This window comes from Carassius gibelio, chromosome A5 (assembly GCF_023724105.1).
Source record: "Carassius gibelio isolate Cgi1373 ecotype wild population from Czech Republic chromosome A5, carGib1.2-hapl.c, whole genome shotgun sequence".
In the NCBI taxonomy this organism is placed as follows: domain Eukaryota; kingdom Metazoa; phylum Chordata; class Actinopteri; order Cypriniformes; family Cyprinidae; genus Carassius; species Carassius gibelio.
The window spans coordinates 32,623-52,495 of NC_068375.1; the positions used below are offsets into that span (position 1 = coordinate 32,623).

Here is a 19,873-nt window from a genome sequence, read left to right on the forward strand (position 1 = left end):
TAATCTTGAAGTATAGGTTCGGTTGTGTTGTGTAACCTTGATGATCCACTGATAAGTGATTCAAGTGAAGTCTTTCGTAATATGGTTTAGGGTGTTTGTGTAAAATATGTTCAGCTCGCATCTTATTCCACATCTACTGTAGCCTAAGTTTTCACTGAGTGAACGAACAAACGTGAGTGAACGAGTGAACGTGAACGTGACATACTGCCAAGTATGGTGACTCATACTCTGAATTTGTGCTCTGCTTTTAACCCATGCAAAGTGCACACACACAGCAGTGAATACACACAAACCGTGAACACACACCCGGAGCAGTGGGCAGCCATTTATGCTGCGTCGCCCGGGGAGCAGTTGGGGGTTCAGTGCCTTGCTCAAGGGCACCTAAGTCGTGGTATTGAGTATACTGTGTTCATCCCTAATCACACCACAGCTGTTGTTTGGACTATAATTACAAAGGTGGTGGATTCCCAGAAACCACTGAAAATCCAAATTGTACACCACCCGGGAATTTCACCCAGTTGGATAATGGTCCAATAAGGACAAAGGTTTGTACCCACAGGTATACAGTGGAGATGTGAATGTAAAAAAATATAACAAATGATACTTTATTTATAAAAAAGTATAAAAGCATTTCCACACACACACAGCTCAACCCAGCTTAAAGGGTCTACAGACGATGCAATTTCATCCACCCCCCACCTGACTTTTACCCACCTAGAAATTAAAGACTCCTTTATCGGAATGCTGTTCATCAACTTCAGCTCAGCATTCGCCACAATAATATCACATCAGCTCATTAATAAAATAAACCTGTTTGGCCTTAACAATTCCTTCTGTAATTGGATCCTGGACTTTCTTACTGGAAGACCTCAGTCAGTCCATGTCGACCACAACACCTCAGCACTACCACATTGAGCACAGGTGCTCCACAGGTGCTGAGCTCAGCTCCAACTACATCATTAAGTTCGTGGATGGACACAGCAGTGGTAGGTCTCATCAGCAACAGCGATGAAACACACTACAGAGAAGAAGTGGCTAAATGGTGTGGCACTAAAAACCTGTTTCTCAATGTGGTGGAGAAACTCTGTTGACCACCCCCCACTGACCATCGACAGCTCGACTTTGGAAAGAGTCAGCAGCACTAAATACCTGGGGGTGCACATCACAGAGGATCTCACCTGGACCACCAACACCATGTCACTCTCCAAGAAGCCACAACAGCTGCTACACTTTCTCTGGCGGCTGAAAAGGGCAAGTCTCCCTCCACACATCCTCACCACTTTCTACAGAAGAACCATAGAGATTGTGCTGATCAGGTGCATCACTGTCTGGAATGGGAGCTTTAGTGCAGCAGTGAACAAAGCTGCAAAGATCATTGGTGCCCCTCTCCCCTCCATCCTGGACATTGTTCTCACACGATCATGAAGGATCCCACCTATCCCTCCCACAGTCGCTTCCAGCTCCTACAATCAGGAAGGGGATACCAGAGCATCAGAGTCCATTCTGCCAGACTGCTCAACAGCTTTTCCCACCAGACTGTGAGAGTCCTGAACTCAAATCACCCTGCCCTCACATTGCTGTATGTACATTAGAGCTGAAGATCTTTGCCCGAACCCGATGGCATCTGATGGGACAGCGGGTTCGGGCTTAATTTAAATCATCTTACGCGGGCTCGGGTCGGGCTCAGGTTTGTGCTCCGGTTTGCGAGGTAAAGGAACGGTCATGTAATGTGTTTCGATTAGCGCGAGAAAGATTTGAAAATGGATGATGAGTAGATGTAACGGAGGCTTGCCTTTGGCGATTACATTTGGTTGCATCAGCAAGTAAAGCAAAGTCTGAGGTGTGAAAAAGTTTTGACCATGTTTCTAATGATAATAATGAGTGAATAATGACACACCATCAGTGAGCACAGGAACGCGCTGAAGACATATACAGTGGATTCGGTCATTTTCCTTCACAAAAACATGCAGGCTTAGCCTAATCGCTGTGATTAAAGGTTTTTCAAATGATAACTAAATATTCATTGAGTCTTAAATGCATAATGTGGACAGAGTATTTACGCTAATGTTGGCATTCTTTTATTAAATGTCTGCTGCTCGCGGTGAAGCAAACCCGGTGGAGCCTTTATCTTAATTTCGTTATTGCCAAATACCCATCTTAATTAAAAATTTATCTTAATTTAATTTGTTTAAAAATCTCATTTTTATTGCTGTGTTGGTCTATTTATAAGCTAAATGAACCTATTCCTATTTAGAGTGTTGAGAGATTACGATGTTACAGAGGACTTATTTTATTTCTTTATTCCAACTTTCAAGTGGCCTATAGTCAGGGCCATATTAACACTTTGTTGTACCCTGGGCAACAATATTCAAGGGCCCCATCATCACGACCCAGGATCACCATAATATGGTCATATACAGAATATATTACTGTAATATACAGTAAATATACTCAATACTTCAAATTCTAACTTTCATCAGGTGTATTTTGATTTACAAATATTTAAATGCTCTTAGAACTACAAATGCACTACTACGTCCCCTATCAAAGACATTCACTCACATATGATGCTATGAAAACAAAACACATCAGCATCTGTATAATCTGGTCAAATTGACCCACTACATTGAGAGGGAGGGAAATATCCTCCATTTTCACAAAAATGAATTAATAAGCAACCAATTTCAAACCATTGTTTATTTAATAGCATTTATTCCCAATAGAAATGTATTGAATTGATAGAGCTATAACAGAAGACCACAGACAACACATCAAGAAACAATTTGGTCCTCAGCTCATTTTAAGCAGAAATCACCCTGACAGGGTGACCCTGTTTCCTCAGAATTCAACAAGGCAATCAAGTTATTAGTCCAACACAATTTGAAATCTGCCAGTTATCCCTCCACAACAATTTACAGCATTTTAATGAAGCTGGCACCTCAAGGAAAAAGCTCATTTTAACTTGTTTTAAAATAGAAAAACAACATATCACAGCACAAATAACCAGTTTAACATTTTAGTGCTACAAAAACATTTAGAAATCTGACAATTTCTCTGAAGAAGACGAGACAGAAATAAATGCTACATAATCTGGCAAAACACACAATTTAAATCCTAAATAATGACGAAGTGCATGTTTGAATTTGAAATGCTCTTCTCTCTCCGGGCTGTAAACGTAAGCTGGCGGGTGTATAAAAGTCCTGGCTAGCTGAGTTGTCCTCGTCGTTGACAGAAGCTGACTTAACAGCACTGTCGGCACCATTAACAGGAGTGAAGGAATTGCCTATTTTAGGTATATACTTTAAATTTTCTGCGTTTCTGATGTCCTTTCCTTTTTTAATTTCTGCTTCACGCTCCCACTTAGCTTCTCCATGTCAGATTTTCTTTCTGTTGTAGCAACGCCTGACTTAACCTGCTCGGCGTAACATTTGACCCGCCTCATGCGGACTGACCAATAAGGAGAGGGTCTTAACTTGAGGCCCTATCTTCATTGGTCAGTCCGCATGAGACTGATCTCAACCGCTCTCAACTCACGTTCAAGTCATAGGCAGCGCAGCGTCGCTTCTGTGCAGCGCGCAAAAGCCCGTGTTGACAGTTTGTTTAATATAAAGCGGGAGATTACCAGATACAGTATTTTGCTCGTGCATTTGCTGCCCTGGGCCCTTTAGAGGTCTTGGGCCCCTGGGCAATTGCCCAGTTGCCCGTATGGTTAATCCGGCCCTGCCTATAGTCTACGTTAGTTATGAATAAATTATGTTAAAACATGGATAAATGACTCATTCTTGACAAAAGGAAAAAGACCTGTGTGTGCTCTGCACATTTGAATAATGTCAGGCCGTAAATGGGTTCGGGCTTTTAAAAAGCTGTCAATCAAAATGTACTTGTCTTGCTCGGGTCGAAACCTGTCAGGCTCGGGTCCTGTCGGGCCTTAAAAGTTAAGCTCCAATGTACATATTCCCACAAAAGGCTAAGAAGCAATATGTGCGTTTACATGCTCATGCATTACAAATCATCTTGCACTGTTCCACAGCCAGCTGCTTGACTTACGATGTTTCTCTTTGCACATGTACAGTATTATGTGAAGCATTCGTATATAATTCATATTAATTAACGATTGAGCTGTCCTTGAATGTGGATGGCGCGCAGCGACTTGATCTGTGTCTGAATGCAGAGGAGGAGATGGCTGGCAAGCTGTGACATGCGACATGACCTTAGACCTCCCTGCCGGCTGATGTACAAAAATGCCACATTATTGCCCATTTGAACCAGTATTATCCTGCGAACCAATACCGGGGCTGGATGCATCTGATGATGTGCTTTCTTGAATGGAAGCTAGTGAAGGGCCCGTTTCAAAACAAGCAGATCCAGGCTTGACCGACGGCTACCACTTTTCTTGGGTATGATGAAGCAAGGGCTGTAGAACCCCTGCTTCATCTCGGCTGAAGGGACCGGCTCGATTGCATCCTTTTCCAGGAGGACAGCAATCCCTTCTGACAAGACATGTGTGTCTCGGACTGCCAGCAAAGTCTTGAGATTGCAGCTGAACTTGGAGGGCCGTCTGATGAACTGAATGAGCCAGCAGGATGCGTTGGGTGGCGCAAGCAACACACCCAAACTCCATACAGGTGGCACCAAAGGGACAATTGATGCACCCATGATGATGCCACTGAAGGGAGTCGAGCTGGAAAGGGCAGATGGCATCACATTCTGACTGTTCACTGCAGAACTCCCTGTGTCCCAAGAGGGACTGGCCAAAGTTGTGTGGAGAGGCACCACGTATGCAATGAGCATTGTGGGCGAGAGTGAGGAAGTGGCGTGTTTGAGAACCTAAAGGAAAAGTTGAAAAAATGGACTTTCTTTGAAAATGTGGGTTCCGCTGTCCCTTGAGCCAGTGGAACAGAAAAAAACAAAAACTAAAGATTCTCCACCTGGCCCTCCCCTGGGGGAACAAGCGGTGCTGTCTCTGTCATCTCCTGAGAAAGAGCAGCTTCCCACATCTTGCCCATGTCAGGGCTACTCCAGGGCTACGTTGGTTATCTGCTCACGGCAGAGAAGTCAGCAAGGGTAGTGCAGCGCTGCCATGGTCATATGCTTAGTAAGCACATGAACCATCCATGAATGCAGCTTCAGCGAGCCCTGACACTGAAGACAATGATCATTGCTCTCAATTGAAGTATAGGAAACGACCACAACCAAGAAGACATGGCCGGAATAGTGTCTTTAAAAAAGACGCAAGCAGAGCTTGGATGAGGTTAAGATAATGAAAATGTGGAATCCTCAATGAGGACAGATGTGAGGACAGTAGAGGACAGTACAGATGTGAGTCTGGAGGTACTTGCATTGCCTGTGTAACGGGGTTTCCCTTTGTTGTTGTTTAAAATGGGGTTTCCCGAGGTTGCTGATTGGCTGAAAGTTCAGTAGTCGTTGAAGTGATGTCTTGGGAAGCCCGTGGTTAGGCGTTGGCTGAAGACGTGGAGTTGTGGGCTGGATGAATTGAACGGGCACTCGAGGTCAGATTCTGAGACACAGCGTTACAAAACTTAACTCACAACACAAAACTCTCAACGGAAAAGAAAATAAACTAAAGTAGAAAAACAGAAGTAAAGTTTGACGAGACGGTGGTGTTTCTTCTCATCGTGGCTAAGTAGCAGCAGACATATAAACTAATCTAACACATAAGCACACACACTCACACATACATAAGTTCCAGGATGATAGAAAGTTAGGGAAGAATGAAGTTGAATGGGCACTCGAGGTCAGACGTCATGCAGTGGTGTCCCAATCCTTAGGGGAATATTTTCTCCCCTACCCCTTGACACTCTGTTTCAAGGGACAAGGGGAAGAGGAAGGGGAAGGGGTATAAAATAGAATTGGGATTGGGCCTAAGTCTCACTAGTGGTTATCTCAACTATGAGGAGAGCGTTGTTTTAGTTTTCTGCAAAACGAATCAAACAAAATAAACTTTATGTGAAACAGAGTTGTCTTTCTAATTTATCTGAACTCGTAGTGAGGGATAACAATGTCTCCTTTTAGGGCTCAGGTGTGTCGTTCACAAGCTAGGATGCACAGAGGAAAGAAATTATAAGAAAAAGTAAACTTAAAAAGCAATAAATGGGCAAAATAAGCAAAAATGCAAATAAATTATGGAGAAAATCTATACATAAAACAATAGTGGTTAAGTGTATAACCAAAACAAGAAGTGTCATGATCCTGCCCTCGTGTCCTTGATTTTTCCTAGTCTTGAGGCAGGATCATGACAGACCCATGTTTTGTGTACAAGCGCATGGCCTTGTCTTTGGGCCATGTGCTTGTGTTGTCTCGTTCCCTTGCCCCGCCCCCCTTGTTATCCTAGTCGTGTCGTGATTGTCCTATCTGTAACACCTGTCGTGTCTTAATTGTTCCCCCTATTTAGATCTCCTAGTGTGCTCTGTCTTGCGTCGGTTCATTGTCATTGTACCTCAACTGTGTTTCTCAGATGTGTTCCTCACTGGTCATTGAGATTTGTACCCGTCATTGTGATTGTATCCTGTATACCGTGAGTGTTTGTTTATAGTTAGTGTTTAGTGTCTTTATCTGGTCAGCCCTGTCTTGTTTGGTTATTTAGTCCTTACCCTAGGTATTGTTTTCCCCCTCGTGGGTTTTGTTTTTCCCCTTTTTGTAATAAACCCTTTGTTTGAGAATCCCTGTCTGCACCTGAGTTCCTCCTTACCAGTACCTGACAGAATGAACCGACCAAAAAGGAACTCAGCAGGCAGAAGTTCCCCCGAGCTCCAACACTTGTTGGAGTTCCGTCGACAATGTTGGCTGTCGTCCCCCACCGACAGGAAGGGGGTCACCCTCCCATACTCGCCTGAGGGGGAATGGGTCCTCCGTAATTATGCCCGGCTGTGGGAAAGCATCTCCCAGGAGGAGCCACAGAGGTCCCCTCCACCTACCCAGCTGCCAACGATCCCTGAGGGTCGTGTCCTGGCCGTGGCAACCCTGGGGGATCAGGCAAGCCCCCCCCAGAGTCCTGAGGTGCCCTCCACAGCCAGCAGTCTCCCCATGAAACGAGGGAGACGGTTTTCATGGGAGTCAACTTCAGAGTCTTTGGCGTCCGAGTCTGCCCTGTCCGAGACCAAACTCCCCCAACCCGCCTCTGACCCAGCTGTAGCCTCTGCACCGCGCCCGAGGAGGAAGAGGAAGAAGAAGGGGCCTGCCGGTCCTGTGACCCTGTCTCCTCCCGAGCCAGCAGCGGTGAGCGTGCCCGTGCCAGCAGCGGAGAGCGCTGGCGTGCCCGTGCCAGCAGCGGAGAGCGCTGGCGTGCCCGTGCCAGCAGCGGTGAGCGCTGGCGTGCCCGTGCCAGCAGCGGAGAGAGCTGGCGTGCCCGTGCCAGCAGCGGTGAGCGCTGGCGTGCCCGTGCCAGCAGCGGAGAGCACTGGCGTGCCCGTACCAGCAGCGGTGGGCGTGCCCGAGCCAGCAGCAGTGAGCGTGCCCGAGCCAGCAGCAGTGAGCGTGCCCGAGCCAGCAGCAGTGAGCGTGTCCGAGTCAGCAGCGGTGAGCGCTAGCGTGCCCGAGCCGGGAAAGAAAGCTGTATGCAAGTCGGCAGTCGTGAGAGCGGAGGAGAGAGCCGCGGCCGACTCTGCAGCAAAGACTCTTGTACAGTCGGTTTCATCTCATAAGGAGATGCCAATTGTCCTAGCTGCTAAAGCATTTTCTGATTATTTGTCCCGTCTTGTCCAAATTTTAGAAGTCCCCGTCAGTCCTGTTTTGTCCCCTGACCCTGTCCCCAGAAGTACCAAGTGTCCAGCCGTTGTCTCCCCGTGTCCAGCCGTTGTCTCCCCGTGTCCAGCCGTTGTGGCCCCGTGTCCTGTTGATGTGGCCCCGTGTCCTGTTGATGTGGCCCCGTGTCCTGCTGATGTAGTCATGTGTCCCGTTGATGTGGCCCCGTGTCCCGTTAATGCCCCCCCGTGTCCTGTCGTCCCCCCATGTCCAGTAGATGTCGTCCCCCCGTGTCCAGTAGATGTCGTCTCCCCGCGTCCCGTAAGTCTTGCCCCGCGTCCCGTAAGTGTTGCCCCGCGTCCCTTGTCTGCTCCTGTCATGTCCCCTGTCAGTTGTCCCGAGACCCCTCCCCGCCCCTCACCACCCAGACCTGCCCGTACCCCCCGTCGTCAGCCTTCGTCCTGTCCTCCTAAGATTCCTACCCCACCCCCCCGCCCTGGTCTGTCCCCCATGCACTTTGTGGTCCCGCCCCCTCCCCTTCCCTGTTTGTTTTTTTTGATTTGTCATCCCAACCCTGCTGTTGTGTACTCATGTTTGCCGTTGTTATTATTTGTCATGTCTTGTTGGTTTGTGTCTGTGTCCCAGTCTGTCATGTCAGTCATGTCCCGTGTTTGATGTTCCCTTGAGGAGCGTCTGGAAGCCGCTCCTTAAGGGAGGGGTTCTGTCATGATCCTGCCCTCGTGTCCTTGATTTTTCCTAGTCTTGAGGCAGGATCATGACAGACCCATGTTTTGTGTACAAGCGCATGGCCTTGTCTTTGGGCCATGTGCTTGTGTTGTCTCGTTCCCTTGCCCCGCCCCCCTTGTTATCCTAGTCGTGTCGTGATTGTCCTATCTGTAACACCTGTCGTGTCTTAATTGTTCCCCCTATTTAGATCTCCTAGTGTGCTCTGTCTTGCGTCGGTTCATTGTCATTGTACCTCAACTGTGTTTCTCAGATGTGTTCCTCACTGGTCATTGAGATTTGTACCAGTCATTGTGATTGTATCCTGTATACCGTGAGTGTTTGTTTATAGTTAGTGTTTAGTGTCTTTATCTGGTCAGCCCTGTCTTGTTTGGTTATTTAGTCCTTACCCTAGGTATTGTTTTCCCCCTCGTGGGTTTTGTTTTTCCCCTTTTTGTAATAAACCCTTTGTTTGAGAATCCCTGTCTGCACCTGAGTTCCTCCTTACCAGTACCTGACAAGAAGAAGGAGGGGTAGAATGGGGTAGAAGGGGTAGAATACAATAAGTACAAGTATGAATAGAATATATTCAGATGGGTAATAAATAAATTAGGTAGAAAAAGTTTACTCAAACTTTCAAAGTTCAAAGCTTATACATACCTAAAATAATTGGGCCCAAAGAGAATACTAGAAGTAATGATCATATGAAATGATCTAAGAGAGAAATTTTGAATGATTCCAAATAAATGTAATGTTCCAGTTAAATTTGAATTTGACACAATTAATAATTGTGAGTCAGTATTTCCCTTTCAAGTAAAATTAAAATAAGTGGTATAGTGAGAAAAGAGAGCAATAAGAGAGAGAAAGAGACCACAAAGTGTAAGTTGAGATGTTTAAAGGGTTAAATCACTTTAGGGTTGCCCAAACAGACACTGTTCAACCACTGTATGGTAATGCTAATGGTTAACCTTTGAGGCTAGTGGCTTTAGCATAGAAGTCAATGTAAATACGACACCGTGGAGTTTGTTTACACTAGCGTCGATGCGCTGTGTGCGCGTAGATCAAAGTTGCTCCGGAAGAGCATCAAGACTTCCGTGTCAAGGTCGTAACTGTGGCAACCAAAACAAACTCTTATGGACTAGCACATGAATCATTGAATTGAAAGCACAGTTAAGCATGTTACATGAAATGTCGGCTCATTTCAACACTGTACAAATAACAACTCCGCTTTTAGGTGGTTTTGCGATGTGGCACTTAAACTCTCAGTTCATATTGAGTTAAATTTAACTTAATTCAAATAGCAGCTTGATGCTGCAGTTAAGGGAACACAGTGACAGCGATCTCTGCGGATATTTAGATCTATGTGCCAGTTTCTCAGGACACAGACAGGTTTTCTTCGCTGTTGGTACACAGTTAAGATTTACTTGATCAAGCTTTTAAAACATTCCCATTCAAATTACTTTTGGAAACACGCAGTGTTACACGAGATTGCATTTACTTTGTGAACAGACGAACATTATTCTCTAATGTTTAACCCTAGGGACTCGAATATCATTTGATTCGGCAGTGGAACATGCACTGGGAATCAAACTATGAATACTAAAGCTTTGATAAATAGATTGTGGAACATGCTCAAAACTATTCTTTATTCACTAATTTAGCTATAAACAAGGTATTACAAAAATGAGGGACATGCTCAATTTCTACCTTATTGTATGATCTCAGATGTTCACTTTTAAGTTCACTTACTGCTGTTAACAATGGAGAGGCGAACTCTAGTTATTCTCTTCTGCGTTCATTCATTTAAGCGCAATTCATTTAAGCGTTCATTCATTTAAGTCACACACAAACATCACGGGTCACACACAAACATCACAAACTTCTCCTCTTTCATCCGCAGCAAGAGAAAAGATTAAATAACTTGGTTTATGCTCACAATTTAGATAAACTCTCCGCATTCTCCACCAATAATATTGTCAGACACAGACGAGGACACAGAGGAATTAGTGCAATAGTTTTTAATGTGACACAGAGGTTTCAGACACAGGTGAATCTTGACACGCAGATGACACAGTGATGATATAATTTCCCTTGGGTGATGGTGACACAGATGGTAGCTCAGACGAAGACGATGGGCACAGGAACACAGATGATGAAGATGAGGGTTCAGAGGATCAGGTAGGTTAGCCGATAGGTGGTTTGGTTAGGGTGAGGCGATCAGTGCAAGACCAGACACTGGGTGATGGTGACGGATGGCTTTATATGTGGCACTGGTGATGACGCACAGGTGTTCAGAATTCCGGTGATTGGGGACGAGTGGGTGTGGCGTGAGTGTCTGATTCCGGGAGTGTAGCAGGTGTGGCTGTGACAAATATGTAAGGGAAACAGGTCAATTTAACTTAAAGGGAATTTGAACAGAATCACTGTTTCACGGCTGATCACTGAGACGCCCTGCGAGTCACTGAATGAGCCGTTTAATATCAAATATTCACTGGATATTAATATCCAAAGTATAGTGAAAACACTGTTAATTAGCACAGTAACAAGATCGGCAGTTTAAGACTTTAACTTGTAAGCAGAAAACACAAGAGTAATTAAACTGGCCTTTTGGTCACACCCCAAATGTTGTCTTGACCAATTGGATATTGTCTTTGCTCAGGGTATCATAAATCTTATGTTATCTTATCAAGCACGTGGTCCGAATTTTCCTGCTCTTGCAGGGTATAATTTTGGACATGATTCCTATAACACGAATATGATACATTTGACAAATAACTGATGGTCAGAAACAAGCTAGCAGATTGAAACACATAAATACAGAACATGAATATGAAACCTTAAGCTATCTAATAGTTATTAAAAGACATACACAATAAGTGATAATACACATCGTAGTCAAATGTGTGGGTTAATTTGCAATGGACTGATATTCATTTATAAGTCTTTTTGAGTTCATTTTGGTGCATCTACATCTATAAAAGACTGTTCCTGTGCCATTCTCTGACATAAGGATATTCTATGGAGACCAGAGGTTAAAAGGTCCCCTTAGGAATTTCAGTCTGGTTCTGCTAGGTGGGGGGAAGTCAATCCAAGGATCTTGTTTACTCTCATGGCTTTACATGTAAGGGTCAGACTGTGCATCTCTTTGATAACTTGCCCCAGATTTGACAATCTCTTTTCCGAATTGAATTTGTCAATAATTGTTCTAATGGTGTTAATGTTGAAATCTGACACATGTAACTTAATCATAAGAATTTACTACAGATGTGTCAAAGAGCAGGAAGGAAATACATATCGCCATTGAATGCGGTTTGAATTTGGATCTGTTCCTCACACCAAGCATCACATGGATACAGGATTTAAATAAAGATATAATACTTTCATGATAATTTTATTTAATGCTTGTGCATGACAGCATATTAATAAAAATGATGTGCCCCCACTCTCTATTATATAGATCAGTGTGTGCCCCATAGTAAACCAAATAAATATTACATGATAATGGTTAAATACTGTCTCTCTTTCTCTTTCTTTTCATGTAAGGATTCTAAGATTATTTGTACCAAGAATACTAATATAACATTTAATACAATTATAATTAAGTGCAGTTTAATGATTTAACTGATTTGCTGAAATTTTAAATGATGTTTCATTCTGTTTTGACTTGCCATGTCAAAGACTACATTTGAACAATACTACACTTCATTAAAATGTATGTGATCATTTAACCCCTATCATGCAATATTGTATTTATCTTGTTTATAATGGGTCACATAATATGCTGCCAGGTCTTAGCCTGATTTGGGTCACATATCACCTGACTGATCTGGGCCACACTCCTCTCATCAACAATCGGCCCTCATGTTGTATGCCAGATCCCCGCTGTGCCGTCATTGCCACACATGGCCCAGCTCTGGATGAAAGGGTACATGCCATTGCCGACAGGAGGCCAGCAGTGCCAGCAGAACCAGCTTCTTCCAGCAGGGAGCAGATCTCGAGTAAAGTTGAGTAAAGTAAAGTCGGTCATATTAGTACAATTTTTGTGATGAATTGAGGGCGAAGTATCTATATCAAGTGCTCGCTCATATCAATTCAGTCCGTTGCTTGACAAACAACGTGGCGAATTCGCTTAAGTTCATGACTTGAAATCTGGTAAGATACTCTGTTGGAATCCTGGCCTGACTGAACTAACACTGCGCTCGATTACCACTGAGGAATTATAAACAAACTATGTTACAGACTTTTCATCAAAAGCCTAAGGAATCATATCAACTTGTGGAAAATGGGCATTATATGACCCTTTTAATGCATAACTTGCACAGGTATATTCTCCATCTGTAAATGTAAAAAAAACTATGGAAATTTTTCAGCTGTCAGAAGTGCATGAGTTTCTGCTTTAGCAATACCCTGCTAATCTCCACAGATTTTATTTAGAACGAGCGCCACGTGCATGTGCGCCAAACACACAGAACTCAATGAAATAGGAGTGCAATCAAAAAATGGGTTGATCAAAATAGCCTTTTCACTCAATTAGTCTGTGATTTTTATTATTTTCATATATAGTTTAGTAACTTTAACTTCTGCTTTAATTTTTTTTAGACTGCAATGTTACATTGTAATGTGATTTTAACCCTTTTTTGTGCATAATATATGACTACACTGAATAAACAGCACTCTCTTCCACCCTCAATACCCATGACTGAAGTGCCCTTGAGTGCCCACTGCTCCAGGTGTGTGTTCACAGTGTGTTCACTACTCACTGCTGTGTGTGTGCACTTGAATGGGTTAAATGCAGAGCACCAATTCTGAGTATGGGTAACCATACTTGGAAATTGTCACGACTTTCACAACAACAACAACAACAAAAAAATCCAAGGTTGGCAGGTCTGCCACATGTTTTTCTTAAATAAACACCAATTTAAATTATTTCATTGTTTTGTCAATTTTGCGTGCTATCAATTGTTGATTAATAGTTGACTGGTTTAAAAATATGATTTATATTATCTTTATAAATAAAAAGTTGTAAACTACATTACCCATGAGCCTCTGTCATTCTATCCAGGGAAAGGGAAATCTTGGTGCTGTTTGAAGTTATGCTTAGGGTTAGGGTTAGGATCTTGCTAAAGGGGAAATTTCTCTCAACACAGCAGCACTTCATTGTTGACAATGGGTCTCATTCATGAAACACGAGCAGAACAAATTTTTGTGTAAATCGTGTGTAAAGTGGTTCTGCCGTAAATTTTCGGGTTCATTAAAATGTTCGTATTCTCCAAATGTTAGTTAGTACGAAATAAATCTACACCTGCTCCCAGCCAGGCATAAATAGTGCGTTTAAAGCTATCGCCGCGTAAGCACATCAAGTAAACATCATGCAATGTTGTCATCAAACTGAACTTTCCACATGTACACCTAAAAAAAAAAAAAAGACGGCATAAAGTGGAACTTAGTCAATACATTCTACATAGAGACGTCATGCTGTAGTCGTTGCTGCTGCTGCTCTTGTTAAATTTCAGCCTCTGGATCATGATTCTGGATCATAAATATACTGCTGAATCTAACTGTTAGCCATGGTTTGTTTTGGATGATGGTTTTTTCTTCACGGTTATGTCACAGCTTCCAAACGCTCTCAACGCAAAAGCCTACTCGCGCTCGTGATTCTTTAGCTCCACCCACACGTCACGCCAGCCGCTCGGGTTTTTTTCCGGGAAAAAACGGTACAGACTATCTTTCTCTTATAAATATAATAAAACTAAAGACTTTTTGGAGTTATGAAGGATGCACTACTACTCTATAGGTACTCAAGATTAACAGGATATTGAGTGAAAACTAGCATTTCACCCCCCCTTTAACATCTGAACGTTTTGCTCATTAATACGGCTGCATTTTAATTCACCTTAATCGGGTACATATTTACACAGCATTTTGAAAAAAATATTATATATAGTAATTAAATACAGTTTTTCTTTTCACTTCTGGGACTGTTTGATTAACAGATGAAACTCAATTAACAGGATCTGCAATATGCTGCCAAGCTTCCTTTCTTTTTAAGGACCTGATAAGCCACTATGTACGCTTGAAAATAAAACGTGGCGTTTTGAATGAACTTCTGATAATAAAACTTTAATTTCTGCAGCTGAGAATTTTTTACTTTTCTTTCGCTTTTGAGAAGACATGTTTAAATCATTCGTTTGGTGTCATAATATAATGCCCATATATAGAGCATCACAGTCCCGCCCACAGCCCGAGAGCTCTGGTGCCGGAAGTAAATCTCCGATTCATTTTTCCCATTGACTTTCGGAAAAATCTGTGTCTAAAGAGTTTTAGAGCATGTCTGAGAATAACCAGCTACGGAAGAACTCATAAGCATATCATTTCGAGTGAAAAAAGTAAGAGAAAATAAAAAAAAAAGTCAAAGGTACAAGACTGTGTACATATTTTCATTTCGAGCGCAGGAACTACTCATCCCATAAACCACTGCGCCTTTTTTTTATTTTATATAGTGAATGTGCAGAAATAGCAGTTCTTTCGGTATTAATCATGTAAATAAATAGTGTTTTATATAGGTATTGTATATTGATTTTTATATTTATCATCGTGTATTTTATATATTGTGTGCGTGTCTGAAAGCGGTTAACAACAACGACAGCAACGTGGTGCAGTGCTTTGTACCTGACTGAAATCACCGCTCAGTCGTCAACACGTCATTGCCATTACACAAATGTTCAGTAAATGGACAAAATGGTATGCCTAGGCTTAATATTGTTTTGACAGTGGCATCATAAAATGCTTGATATGACTCATACCATATGAAGGCTACAGTAGCCTAGCTAAAGTGGATGATAATGTTAACTAAAGTTACCAACCTCCCTGCAAAACTCACCAAAACTTTGTAGGTCTTGTCCCTCATGCTGGCGCTTACAAAACCCACAAGCTGACCCTCGGACACGCTACACTAAACTACCATTACATGACCCTATCTAAAGTGGTTTTCACCCATTTGAACACTTGTTTTCCTCCTTGAAAAAAGCCATCATGGCAGCCAAGGAGAACATGATTGCACTGATAAGTCTACCGTGCAAAAAACGCAACACAGGTTTTTATTTAATTTTATTTTTTATTAATGATCTTCAGTCTTCACGGACCTTCGCGTGGTTTAACCAGACAGTTACACGAATTCCACCAATCAGATGCATCACTGTGGGATTGTGGGATTGTTCAGGATTGTGGGTAATGAAGTACTTATCCAAGACATCGCGAATAAAAGGCATTTATCTCAAAACAAGGTTAGTGCCCCCATGAACGTTTATATAAGCATATACTATCGCTTAGTACAGCCGTAGCTGGTTTTAAGTCTACCATGTATGGTTACGTTTTTATGGCTTTTTTCCCAAATGTCAATGCAGAAATTTAATTGAATTTTTACTTCTGGCACAAGCAGTGGGTGGGACTGTGATGCTCTATAGTTGTCAGTCGGATTTAATGGGCAGGATTTATGGTAATTGAGAATGAGCGTGCACGCGCGTCCCATTTACGACTGATTGGAATTCATTAGCACACACACATTTCACTATCACATCTGACGTTTACGAATTATTTGTGAATCAGGAGAAGAGTTTTCGGGAAGTTCTCTTTACGCGGAAATCACTCACATATTAACTTGTATATTTTCGAATGTTTCATGAAAGAGACCCGTTATGTAATTAATGTGATAATATCAACAAACATACATTGTGACATGATGCCCTGTTTAATATGGGTTTAAAGATAGTCCAACTACAGACAGTGCTGTGGGTGTCAAGGGAAATTCACAGCCAATAACATCCCAGCTGAGCAGTGCCACCACACTTCCTGAAGCTGAAGGGATAGATTCGGTTAACAGTAAATTAAATTAGCTACCAATTTTATGAACATCTACACCCACCCCTTACAATAATGCAAATACAGTAATTACTGTTGTTCAGCATGACTACTGTTGTTTCCCATGAATTGGGAAATACTGATGTGCGTATGTCCAGTAGTCGGAGTTGTATCCCATCTAGTCTCAACTGATAGATTTCTCTCATTAAATATAAAAGATCGATTTTTTTTTTCTCTCATTAAATATAAAAGATAGATTTTTTTTTTTTTTTATACCATGCAAAGACAAGTGCATTTACTAATCAGATTATGTACAGAACATTGTGAATTACATTGTTTTAAATTTATAAAATTATTCACTTAAGCATTTCTGTGATTTGCCATTCTCTTCACAGTTGTACTACTGAACCTCATCTGGCTGCTGGAGCTTTTCTATGCTCGCTTGACTCGCATCTGATGCTGAGGTGAAGCTGAATTGTGTGTCTGAAAATTCTCACGTTTGATGTGATCATAAAGAGATACGGCAGTTCTGCATCTTAAAAACTGCATTTCCTGTCAAGAAAAAAAGGGGACACAAACTACAGTTTTGAGTGGGGTGGCCCCGGTCCCCCCTGGCTCCACCCATCTGCAATATAAAATGACAAAGATCTGCACTGAGAAACAGACGAATACAGCAAGCTCTCTGTTAGTATTACCAAAATAATACATCCATTACAGCATTTACAATAGCATAAACATAATATTTGTGTTCAGATATGTATAACGTGTTTCATTGTTGTTTCAGATGTGCAGTATTCCTGGCTGATTTCAGTGAGAAACAATGGGAGTCTTGATTGTCTGTGTGTCTCTCTGTCTGCTCTTTGCTCTGAATGCATCAGGTGAGATATGGATCATGACAATACTGCAAGATTTACTGAAAATTCCTAAATACCCTTACTGAATTTTCATTTATCTTCAGCATTTTATTATCTGACCTTTTAACATCAGAACAACTGGAATAAAATTCCTATGTTGTTCAGTTTACCCAGTTTACTTAAAGCTTAATAACTGTTTCTTTTGGAATAACTGCCACTGGCAGAGAAAAAATGCTGTTTTGCTCAAAATCAACATGGCTGTGAGTAACTGTGAAACAAGACTGCTAACATTCAGTAAAAAAAAAAACAATCTTGCACAAGTTGTATTGCTTAATTGAATCAAATATATTTCCCTGCTAATAAAAACACACATCATCAAACAAGTAGTAAATGATGTGAAGGAAGGTTGCATTGTGCTTTTGTCTTGTATAAATAGAAATGGGTGACAAATTGATATGTATGTTTATTTTTGTGAATATATAAAATGCAATGAATTAATGATCACTTAAACTTGCAATAAAACAAATCAAATCTTGATGTAACAGCCTGTCAGTATGGGTGGGCACAACATGAACGAACATGCTTCAGGGTTTTTAACAGTCCATTATCCTGGAGTGATGCAGAGGTATGAAATACTAAACAACATCTGACAGAAAAGTATAATATATATTACCTTATTTGTAGTTGTATTATTATTATTTATTTTTGAAATGTATTAAAAGGTTTTCTTTTTATCTATCTATCTATCTATCTATCTATCTATCTATCTATCTATCTATCTATCTATCTATCTATCTATCTATCTATCTATCTATCTATCTATCTATCTATCTATCTATCTATCTATCTATCTATCTATCTAAAAGCTGTTTCTCCTCATGTCTTAATCTCCTCAGGCAATGTGCTTGACCTATGGTGGGAACCTTGCCTCTGTACACAGTACATTGGAGTATACCTTCATAAAGCGCATGATCTCAAGTTCGAACTCTTACTGGATAGGAGGCAGTGATGCTGTTTTAGTATGTTATTATGTTGCTAATGTATTTGCTTTTTTTGTTCTTTGTGGTGTTTTCCAAGATGAAAATGTAACAATTTACTGTCTAAAATCAAACCAACACTGCTTAAAGTGAAAAGAGTAAAAGTTCAAATTTACACAGAGGTGTAAATATTTGTTCTCTTCTGTTCACAGGAGGGAAAGTGGTTCTGGAGTGATGGGTCCAAAATGAATTTCAAACTTTGGAACCCTAAAGAACCCAACAACCTAGGTGGTTCTGAGGACTGCATTCAGATGAATTTCGGAGGTACATCATTTGAATGATGTGAACATCTTTACATGTTTTCTGTTGTGGAAACTTAATTAAGTATTATTTTAACTCCCATGTGTTCCAGTGTTTAAGTTACAAGCTAGATTTTCTCTATTTGCCTTTCTAAATGTAAGCATTACGGTTAACACATAAGTGTAGTGACCAATTGTCATTATTAATTAGTTGCTTATTATCATGCATATTATTAACATATTGGCTGTTTATACTTAATGTATTTAGTCTACATGACCATTTTCTTCATCCCTAATCCAACTTAATAACTACCTTCATATGTATGAATAAGCAGCAAATTAGGAGTTTATTGAGGCAAAAGTTTTAGTTAATGTTTGGCTAATAGTAAAAAAAAAGAAAAAAAAGAAAAAAGGAACTTAAAATAAAGTGTGACCACATGATGCTAATACCTGTACAATTATTTGTATAATAAAACATCATTTTTCTTTTCCATAACAGCTGCAGGAAATTGGAATGACCAAGTTTGCTCAATCAAGTTACCATTTGTGTGTTCCAAATCTCACTGATCTCTTTCCCTACACCATATTAAATCAGAAGCGGTGTGCCTGTTCAATCTTATTCTGTTATTGCTTCAAACATTTTTGCTATTTTGATGCCTCTGTGTCAAACATCTTTCTTTCTATAACTAAATAAAGCTAAATGCATTCATTTATTGTCCTGAGAATATATTGCATCACAAACAGGGACACAAACAGTCATTGAAATACAACTCCAAGAGGAGTTTTTTCTGATTAATTTATGTATCTTATATTCTGTTATGTTCAGGACTATCACAGGTTTTTTTCTTCAGCCTGTCCTGACTCACAAGTACTGCAGAGACACTAAATGATAGTGAGAAAGCTGAACATGTTTTTATAATTAACCATTTTATATTCAGTCACATGAATCCTCATTTCAAGCATCACCGTTTTCTATGAAAAAAAAAAAAGTGTCAAGTGTTAATAACATTCTTCTTCATCAAAATTAAGGAACACTTCATCCCAAAATTAAAATGTTGAATTAAAACTGAACCTGCTATTATCAGCATTTTCACAACATGGCATATATATATATATATATATATATATATATATATATATATATATATATATATATATATATATATATATATCACAGATAACATTTCATTAGTAATCTTCTGTTCATCTATAATATTATTTATTAATGTTTTAATACTTTTGGGTAAATTATTTATTTGGATCCTTTTTGGATTTTAATTAGCAGCACACTGTGTCTGTAGCTCCTATTTGTAAACAAATGACTACATTTTACATTCTTTAATAATAACAAGAACCTTGGGAGTTGATATTACAGTTTTTCTCAATCGCTTTGGTGCATTTCTTAGATCAAAATGCAATTCTTGATACTTCTTTTACAAATTCTAAATCATCTAGTCACTTG

The 19,873-nt window shown here is 40.8% G+C and overlaps 2 protein-coding genes across 3 annotated transcripts in view; one reads left to right on the forward strand and one right to left on the reverse strand.

Moving 5' to 3' along the window:
- The window catches only part of LOC127988320 (galactose-specific lectin nattectin-like), an 85,873-nt gene that overhangs the window by 32,381 nt on the left and 33,619 nt on the right, over nucleotides 1–19,873 (reverse strand). The window lies entirely within an intron of this gene.
- LOC127988312 (galactose-specific lectin nattectin-like) lies at nucleotides 16,826–19,120 on the forward strand. The gene is made up of 6 exons (XM_052590988.1): nucleotides 16,826–16,965; nucleotides 17,066–17,159; nucleotides 17,681–17,760; nucleotides 18,032–18,154; nucleotides 18,325–18,436; nucleotides 18,911–19,120. Exons 2-6 carry the CDS (start codon nucleotides 17,102–17,104, stop codon nucleotides 18,976–18,978), a joined length of 441 nt encoding a protein of 146 aa, XP_052446948.1. The 5' UTR covers nucleotides 16,826–16,965; nucleotides 17,066–17,101; the 3' UTR covers nucleotides 18,979–19,120.

What these genes read in the sequence shown, in the direction of transcription:
- LOC127988312 (XM_052590988.1), top strand. Translation starts at nt 17,102, where the DNA reads ATGGGAGTCTTGATTGTCTGTGTGTCTCTCTGTCTGCTCTTTGCTCTG. An exon ending in TATCCTGGAGTGATGCAGAG is followed by an intron (nt 17,761 to 18,031) that starts GTATGAAATACT and finishes TAATCTCCTCAG; the next exon opens with GCAATGTGCTTGACCTATGG. An exon ending in GAGGCAGTGATGCTGTTTTA is followed by an intron (nt 18,155 to 18,324) that starts GTATGTTATTAT and finishes TTCTGTTCACAG; the next exon opens with GAGGGAAAGTGGTTCTGGAG.